Here is a 10176-nt window from a genome sequence, read left to right on the forward strand (position 1 = left end):
ACTTGATCCTCTTGTAAAAAAGTACTACTCGTTTACATAAACTAAATCAACACTTTCAAAAAACAATCTTAAATATGATTTAAAAATTATCATAAATTTATTTTCTGAGTTATTCTTTTCTTAACGTTAGTTTGTGACATCACTTGGAAAGTTTGAAAGAGACATTTATTACAACTATGTTTGGTACCACCTTATTCACACTTCAGGTTTCAAATTCTTTTTTACAAATTTAGTAACTCTAAATATAATTAATCAAAAAAAAAAAAACACAGAGAAAAAAAGGTAGTATAGTATTTATTTATTATTTATTATAACAAAGAAAATAAAATAATAAAATTATTATCATTGGAAAAATAAAAAGGAAAGAGAAATAAATCTATTCTTTTTCTGAGTTCATTCATCATAGTTGTTTGTTCCTAGAGTTGAATCTGATTTATTCTCCTTTTTATATTATTTTCAGACCATTTCCCTCTTTTACACAAACAACCCAATTCCTAACTTCTGCAAAAGTTTCCATTTTTTCATTCTTCATCTACCTAATAATCTGCTTTTGAATCGCGCGTTTGGAATAAGCTGAAGCTGAAGCTGAAGCAGCAAGAGTCGTTTTTGAAGTCGACCCAAGTCATCAATTGGTCCTTTTTTTCAGAAAGTTGTTTCCTTTCACCTCAAGAAGGTTGTTTCAGAGGTGCCCATCAGAAAATGGCAAAACGTGGTTACAAAATTCGTATCCTTTATTTTTTATTTTTTTGAGAAATAAATAAAGATGTTATAATTAAGTGTAGAAATTCAGCTTTTTTTAAATATATTTTTTGCAAAAAAATAAATTTTTTAGGTGGTTCTATGGAAATCTAGGTTAGGTGTTTCTTAATTAGTTGATTTGTTTTGGACTTTTTGGTTTTCTGATTTTAGAAGTTGCTGTGAAAAGTTTATTATAGTTGAAAATCATGAGTTTTGTGTATGAAGGTGTAGATTTTGTTGGTAAGTGATTTTCAATTAGTTGAAGGTCTTGAATCTTTGATTTTTATGTTTATTTGATTTTGTAAGTTGTTGAGTGAATTTGTTGATAATGTGATTGATTTCCTGAGCCAATCGACTTTAGAGGAATTTGTGGCTCATTCGAGCAATGTGAATTGTTTAACGATCGGAAAGAAGGGGTGTCGTCTATTCGTAACGGGAGGGGATGATCACAAAGTCAATCTATGGACTATTGGCAAACCAACTTCTGTATCGGTTAGTGTTATTGTTGCCTTTGTTTTTCGAGCGTTTTGAGTTTTGGCGTAACAATGCTGACTTATTGAGTAATTGTAATCATACACAGAGCTTGTCTGGTCATACTAGTCCGGTTGAATCCGTTGCATTTGATTCGGGAGAAGTTTTAGTTCTGGCTGGATCGTCATCGGGTGTGATAAGGCTTTGGGATTTGGAAGAATCGAAGAGTAAGCTAAATCTTTAATCAGTCCATGACTACATGGTGATCTACATTGCATGCATAGCCTTGTAGGAGAATCCATAAGCACCATTTTAAGTTTTACGTTTTAAGTTTCGAAATTTGTTAATATGATTTAATATTTTTGTCGCTGTTCTTGAAGTATAGTGGTTCGCACTGTTGCCGGGCATAGATCCAATTGTACATCGGTTGAGTTTCATCCGTTCGGTGAGTTTTTTGCGTCTGGATCCACGGACACTAATCTAAAGATTTGGGATAATCGGAAAAAGGGATGTATTCATACATACAAGGGTCATAGCCAAGGCATCAATACTATCAAATTCACTCCGGATGGCCGTTGGGTAGTTTCTGGAGGATTCGATAATGTTGTGAAGGTAAAATTGATTCATACATTTCGAGATTCGTTGTATTACACATTGCAATAGATTTCATTTTGTTACAATTTTTGTATGTATAAACTGTGTTATCGACGTTATCACCAATTTACAGGTGTGGGATCTAACTGCTGGAAAGCTCTTGCACGACTTCAACTTCCATGACGGACACATTACGTCCTTAGATTTCCATCCGCTCGAGTTTCTTCTGGCTACAGGTGATTTAGTGACTTTCGAATAAGATATAGAAATTCAAGTCATTCAAGTCCTTAGATTTAGGTATTGAAAGATTTTCCTAATCTAGACAGACAAGAATAGGAAATATAAATTCAAACAACAAAATTAAATGTTAAATCAAATTAATGAAATTTAAATTTTCCGAAGTTATTGGAAGAAAAAAAAAACTACGAAGTTATTGAAAAACTCAGTTATTGAAGTTCATATACTGTTTTACAGGTTCAGCAGATAAAACAGTGAAATTCTGGGATTTAGAAACCTTCGAACTCATTGGATCTGCGAGACGTGAGGTATTTGTTTTACCGGCTGAATCTTTCTTCTTATGCTTGAAGGAAACTTATCTGACGTACGTATTATTACTTTTTTTTAGGACACGGGAGTACGTTCGATAGCTTTTCATCCGGATGGAAGGACACTGTTTAGTGGACATGAAGATGGTTTGAGGGTAAAAATTTGTTGCGAAATTTCAATAATATTTATACTAAAGATAAAGATGTCATTTTGCAAAGCTCGTATATTACAGGTGTTTTCATGGGAACCAGTTATTTGTCACGACACCGTTGATATGGGATGGACAACACTTGACGATATCTGCATTCACGATGGCAAACTTTTGGGGTGCTCACACTACCGAAACTCTGTTGGAGTTTGGGTAGCAGATATATCGGTAAGACCCACTATCATTTAGATCAGTTCTCGCTTTTAGTTTTTAACTTAAAACACAACCTTTCTGCTATTCTTTGTTCTTTATTAGCCCATATTCTGAGTGGTAGTTTCCGTTTCAGCTTATTGAGCCGTATCGGGATGACTTGGATCTCAAGAAAGATGAAGGCACAAAGCATCAACATATTCTTAAGGGAAGTAAACTTGAAAAAGTAGAGGTTGATATCCGACCAACTTCTGGTTTTCGCAGCATGTCTCCTGATGAGTCGAAAGAGATAAAGAATATATATATCGACTGTAAGCCCCTAATTTGTCTTTCCTCAGTTTCTCTTTGAAATTTGAAGTTCTGTGTTAATTAGTTACGGTGAGTCTAATAAAATGCTATTTTTTTTTATGTATAAAGCTTCTGGTGGGAAGCCCGTAGCTTTACCGAAATCAGCATCTTTTAATTCTCTAAAAGTAGATCTCACTGAGGAGTCCAAGGAAATGTATGACTTGGAAACGCCGAAGCAGAATCCTGCGACAAAAGTTCATGTAAAATCAATTGAACAAGCGACTATCAAAACTCTCACTATGCAAAACATTGTGCCGCGCGACATTCCTGATGCTAAGGACTCGACAAAACCAGTAAAAGAAACCATCACTTTTTCAAAGACAAAGCCCGGGATGTTACTTAAACCAGCTCATGCACGGAGAGCTTCCACGGGCAGATTTGATGTTGATAAGTTTTCAGATACCGCAGGTAAATTAGACAGTGCGGAAATTCCTAAGTTTCAAAGTAGTATTGGATCTCAGAATGAAGTCAAAGAATCTTGTGAAGATAAACATCCTATCAAGAATGTCACAGACAAGTCCGAGAAAACTGTATCTCCGTACAATTTTTTTAACCTGACAAAACGTAAGTTTTCCACGTTAAACCACTTGGCAAATTCAAAACGCAAGTCATCACAGAATAATTTCATTCAATCAGTGATGTTATGCATACTTTGGATTATTTTTTATGATTAAAAGTTGTGTCTTTTGAATTAACGTGTGATTTTCTGATTTGTTTCAGGTGTTGAGTCCTCTACGTGCAACGAAGAAATTACTCCAGTTAAATACGTCAATGGAGGTTCGCCATTTTTAACATATGTAGTTTAGAAATGTTTAGAGCCACTTATAAGTGAAAATTTTAATATTTGATTATTGCAGTTGCTGTTGTAAGAGGAAGGACTCGTTCTTTGGTTGAGAGATTTGAAAGAAGAGAAAGTGTTCAAGTCAACGAGGATCAAATTAATCCACCTCTCCCTACAATAAGCGAAGCAGGGAGAAGCATTCATAATGAAAATCAAACTAATTCGTACCCTACAATGGTGTTTGAGAGGAAAGAAATAATTCCCAGCAACGAAGATCAAACTAGTGCAACCTCCATGGTATGCGAGAAAAAGGAAATAATTCCCCGCGGTGAAGATCAAACTAATGAACTCCCCTCCGCAGTATTTGAGAGGAAAGAGAAAATTCCCCGCGATGAAGTTCAAACTAATGCATACCCCGCGACAGTATTTGAGAGGAAAGAAAAAGTTCCCCGCGATGAAGGTCGAGTAAATGAATCCCCCTCCTCGGTATTTGAGAGGAAAGAACAAATTCCCCGTGATGAAGTTCAAACTAATGCACCCCCCTCCTCGGTATTTGAGAGGAAAGAGAAAATTCCCCGCGATGAAGTTGAAACTAGTGCACCCCCCTCTACGGTATTTGAGAGGAAAGAAAAAATTCCACGCGATGAAGTTCAAACTAATGCCTCTCCGTCTGCGGTATTTGAGAGGAAAGAAAGAATTCCTCGCAGTGAAGTTCAAACTGATGCATCCTCCACTACAGTATTCGAGAGGAAAGAAAGACTTCCGCGCAGTGAAGTTCAAACTACAATATTTGAGAGGAAAGAGAGAATTCCCCGCAGTGAAGTTCAAACTAATGCATCCCCATCTAAGTTACTTGAGAGGAAAGAAAGAGTTCCTCGCAGTGAAGCTCAAACTGATGCATCTTACTCTACAGTATTTGAAAGGAAAGAGAGAATTCCCCGTAGTGAAGTTCAAACAAACGTATCCACCTCTACGGTATTTGAGAGGAAAGAGAGACTTCCCCGTAGTGAAATTCAAACTAATACACCCCCATCCGCAGTATTTGAGAGGAAAAGAATTCCCCGCAATGAAGTTCAAACTAAGGCACCTCACTCCACCGTATTTCTGAGGAAAGAAAGAGTTCTGCACAATGAAGTTCAAACTAACGCATCTCCTGCCACTGTATCTGCTGAGAGGAAAGAAAGAATTCTCCGCAATGAAGAAAGACACAATATTCCCTCCCTTCCTAATACAACATCGAACATCGATGAATCCTCTTGTCCAGACATACTGGTAAATTCTTACAACAGCTTTCATTGTAGCTTGTACGTTTTAGTTAAATGAAATGTCGATTTGAGAGAATCTCTCACTTTCACAAATTATTGCTTTGGGGTACTTAAAACTAACTCTTGTTTATTCTGTTGTACAAATTTTTTCAGAAAGTTGAACCTCAAGTTTCTCTCAGGGATTCAAACTCTTCAAATGAAATGGCAATAATTGAAGGTCTGATGGAAACTCATGATGCAACATTAAGTAATCTCCGTTCACGCTTGACAAAGTTACAGGTAATTTTAGTTAGTCATTAATATTAATAGTACTTTTTCGTTTATAAAGAAAAAAATGACAGAAATTGAAAACTTTTTGTAATTAAACATGGCTTACTGGTTAGTAATTGTAATGTGTATTTGTAGGTGGTGCGTCATTTTTGGGAACGCAGTGATATCAAAGGTGCTATCAATGCATTGAGAAAGCTACCAGATCAATCTGTGAGTATTTCTCGAAGTCGACTCGTGCCACTGCCACTTGTTGGCTTGTTTTTGTTCTGATTAGAAATTAATGGCTTTCATATCGAATATATATAGTATTGAAAATACTTTCATCTTGATGCAGGTTCAAGCCGATGTCATTAGTATCCTAGTGGAAAAGATGGAGATTCTTACATTAGATTTACTTTCTTCCTTACTTCCTGTGCTCACAGGCTTGCTTGATAGCAAGACAGAAAGGTAATTTTTCATGTCGGGATGCGGGAACTGTTTCTACGTCAACACATGTCCTCGAAATATATTGACTTGTGTTTGGGAGTCATTAACGCTATTCTTTCTTTGCAGACATGTAAAGGTGTCGTTAGATATGTTGTTAAAGTTTGTGGCAGTTTTTGGTTCGACAATAAAGGCAACGATTTCAGCACCTCCCTCTGTCGGGGTTGATCTGCACCGAGAGCAAAGGTGTGTCTCGTTTTCACTTAATTTCCCTCTCTGTCGTATTTAGTTTACATGTCGGCAAGTCTAACTCGTATGGAATCTTGATGACAGGAGGGAATGCTGCAATGAGTGCTTTATGGAACTGCAAAAAATCCAAACAACTCTTCCAATGCTCATTCGGTAAAAAAAATCTCGTCGTCTTTGGTGTTGCCAAGTGATATGTATTTACACTCTCTGGTATAATGTGCCTATGATTATTTTGATGCAGGAAGGGTGGTTTATTGGCCAAATCTTCGATGGAGCTAAATCTCGTTCTTCAAAGAACATAACAGAAGATGTTTGAGAACAACCTTGTTCAATTTTTGAAGGTGTGCACAACTTGGCTCGGTGCTGCTTAATGTGAAACGTTCATGTTGGATTGTTGTAATCGCAGCGTATAACCTGCAATTTTGTCGGCTTTGTTGATGGGAGAGCGTTGTATCGAATGAGACATTGATGAGAGAGTTGAATGTGTTGTTTTGACCTTGTCTTGAAGGTGAAAGCAACTTTTGTTAGAGATCTCTGTCTTCAACAATTCTGAAGGCTTTTTGGTCCTAACTTCAATTCTCAATGATCTTGGCTATGGCTATTTGTTTGTATGTAATTCTTGTTTTTCTTGGAGATTTGGATTTCAACAAATGTAATATAGATGTATGTAGTAGGTTGGTTATTTCAATGTATATCTCATGTTTTCTTCAATGAAATGGATTTTAACACCTGTGGTTTTGTTTATTAAAACTACTCTAGAGGTGCTATGATTATTTTTAAACACCTGTGGTTGTTTATTAAAATCAACACATATTAAGAAAATATTGAATACATAATTTTATCTGTATATTTATAGTGTGAATGAAATATGAATCAATTGTAGAACAAATGCTATTCTAATGGTGACTTTTAGCTCCTTCAGCACTGATTCAAGCCAAATTGTTTGGCATGTTGCATAGTTTAACACCCCACTTTCCCATATATATAATTATAAATACGTAAATAATCAGAGTAATACAAATAGGATGTCACATCTTCTGAAACAATTCACAAAACATCTCTTTGTTCAATAAATTTCATTAAAACACAATTTAATAACACAGCGGAATTTAAAACGGTTTATTAGAACTCATGGCACTAAGCCCTCAACAAATAATTCGTTTCCACTAAATAGGAGGTTCGACAATAAAGTCAAAATCAAGATACGTAACAATTTGACAATTAATTGAAAGGAAAACAAAACATAGCGCATCCCAACATTCCCGTGTTACGTATCAGAGCGACTCCTAAGACTCGATCAGGTAACACTCGAAAATCCAAGCACTACTCTGGTACCTGGTTATCTGTACTCCCGAAGAAGCACAGACACAACAACAGAAAAGGGGTGAGAATTACATTCAATAAATATATGGTGAAATATCACATGTGTGAATACAAGATTACACTCAAAGATGTTTTTGATTCATGGCAAACTCAATAAGCATTCAAACAACAAAGCGGGAGCAGAAAACTCAAAGAAAAGCAAGCATTGATCACTCATGACAGAACAGGTTGATCTATTATGCATATAGGTCGACTCAACACAAGCAAAACAAGAAGAATGCAGAAAAGCAGCAGATAGGTCGACCTACCATCAACCCAGGTCGACCTAAAATGGAGAAAAATCCATATACTTCTGCTAGGTCGACTCACACATCATCTAGGTCGACCTAAATTGATGAAATTTACATATCAGTCTGCTAGGTCGACCTACACAACAACTAGGTCGACCTAATCTGAGAAAATGTCCCCAGAATGCATCTGAAGAGGATTCTGGTCGACCTACTCCTTTAACAGGTCGACCTAACTGGGAGCAAAATTCTGCAAGCTCTGCTAGGTCGACCTAAGCACTACAAGAGGTCGACCTAACTGATCAAGAATGCCAAAAATTCTGTTTCTCTCATCTCCAACTGTTAAGTTATCATATATATTATCAAAGGTTCAATTATTCAAAGCAACACCAACGACTGAAAGATACACAAAGGCTTCTCATCTTCGTTCTTCGTCATCTCCAACGCAATTACACATAATCATTCTTGCGTTGAGGGTTAGTGATCGAGTTCGATAACGTCCATGGAACGGAATTGAAGATTCCTAGTGGGTGAAGATTTGTGGGGTTTTTGGTGAATAAAATATGCAGGTTTTGTCCTCCAAGATAGGTGTTTCTTGGGGGTTTTTATCAAGAGGTTTCATCGAGGATCCGGCTGAGTGTGAAGATTGAAGAACAAGGGTTCGAGGGAATTGAAGACACTGCAGAAAGGGATCAAAGTGAAGCTCTTGGATAACCTTGATCTGACTCAAGATTAAGGGGAAAGAAGATTCAAAGGATCGACATAATTGGTTTATGGTTTATCGCTTTGGTATCTTCTTTGTATATACTACTTTCAACATTAATGAAAGATTACCCAATTTCAGTTTGGAATTGGGGGCAGACGTAGTCGTAGCGAGGACGATCGACGAACTGCCTAAACAAATATCGTGTTCTTGTCGCTTTTACTTTTTCATTTACATTCTGTTCATGTTCGGTTATAATAGCAAATTGATCAACGATTCGAGTGTTAAGATTGTGAATTAAGAACTTATATAAACATCACAATCCATCACATATTGAATCACCGTCAATTTGATCATTATCACCAAGTGTTTGTATATTTGTTTCTATCACTTTTACTGCATTGCAAACATTGTTCATCATACAAGAAGTTAATCTGATTTTCAATAAGAGCAACGCTTTGATTCTGCAACGTATACTCTTATCACTTACCTCAAGTTTTTGACTGGTTTTAAACACATATACAATCGTTTCGATAGTGGTTCGGAATAGACGCGAGTCGATTCAGAATCACTTCCGCTGAAAAGTCGTTTAACTCCGTAAAACTGTGAACGATCTATTCACCTCCCCTCTAGATCCTAAGGCCAGCGTCTAACAACATGTTTAAGGAGTAGTACCTACCCCACACACAAACCACAATCACAAACGGATTCTCACACCGTCAACCACACAACAACATCAATACATGACATTACAATCAATTAAATGAAATGAAATGCAACTATCAACACTACATGCATGTGGTACCAACAGAGCATAAGCTCCCAACAGTTGCCATTTTATTAGAGGCAATAACAAGGCATAAGCCTTCAACAATGCCAATTCAGGCCAACAACAGGGCATAAGCCCTCAACGACATATGTATGCAATATGGACATCCAATCAACACAAACCAACAACACCAGGCATCAGCCTTCAACTCATTGCCATTAGGCTATCAACTTGTTCAATAACATGCAATTATAATTTCATCTCTTATAATTAATAATCACAATAGTCAACATAATCTTATCACAACATTTTATGTCCAAATTATAAATTTTATAATCTTCCTATATCGGCTTAAGTCCTACTAATCAAGAGATTTCAAAAAGGTACTCCTATTACTCAAGAATCGGGAGAAAACGTCACAAAATGGGAAATTCTGCGCACTAACGTAACCATACGCGTACAACTAGGCCATACGCGTATACCCCCTTGCCCATACGCGTATCATACGCGTATCACCAGAATCAGATTTGCACTAAAACTCTCCCATACGCGTATCACCTCCTCATACGCGTATGACCTCTCTTCCATACGCGTACCATACGCATTCCACCAGAAGGTTGCACTATGCTGAGACAGGGCTGCGTATCATACGCGTATAGCCCCCTGAGTTTGTCCCTCATACGCGTATGGCCCTAACCCATACGCGTATCATACGCAAACTGACAGAATATCTGTCTTTCCAAGCCTGCACTCGCACCAGTTCGTTCTCACTCGTTTTCATCACTTCGAGTCTGCGATTTCAGATCCAAAACATCGTATTTTCACCTATTAACTCACACCTTTCATCTAGATTCATTAACCTATTATTCTACATCAATTTTACATGATAACAACTCAATTCCTACTCATCAAATGAGACAGTTATACATTCAGATTCAGTTTCTTATATGGACATAACCACAACTTAACTAACATCCAAATCCACATCATAATTCATCAATTTAAACCAGAATTTCGTCCAAAATCATACAGTATCATTAGTCAACAAGAA

General features: G+C 36.8%; 1 protein-coding gene across 1 annotated transcript; it reads left to right on the forward strand.

The window, feature by feature from the left end:
* The first annotated feature begins 379 nt into the window (after positions 1–379).
* LOC131644994 (katanin p80 WD40 repeat-containing subunit B1 homolog KTN80.1-like) lies at positions 380–6940 on the forward strand. The gene is made up of 18 exons (XM_058915635.1): positions 380–724; positions 1100–1230; positions 1319–1436; positions 1595–1821; positions 1937–2039; positions 2278–2348; positions 2429–2503; positions 2582–2725; positions 2844–3018; positions 3125–3619; positions 3776–3832; positions 3913–5108; positions 5255–5380; positions 5507–5581; positions 5706–5818; positions 5924–6040; positions 6128–6196; positions 6285–6940. Exons 1-18 carry the CDS (start codon positions 700–702, stop codon positions 6343–6345), a joined length of 3378 nt encoding a protein of 1125 aa, XP_058771618.1. The 5' UTR covers positions 380–699; the 3' UTR covers positions 6346–6940.
* The last annotated feature ends 3236 nt before the right edge of the window (positions 6941–10176 follow it).

The sequence above is a fragment of the Vicia villosa genome, linkage group LG1 (genome assembly GCF_029867415.1).
Source record: "Vicia villosa cultivar HV-30 ecotype Madison, WI linkage group LG1, Vvil1.0, whole genome shotgun sequence".
Classification (NCBI taxonomy): Eukaryota; Viridiplantae; Streptophyta; class Magnoliopsida; order Fabales; family Fabaceae; genus Vicia; species Vicia villosa.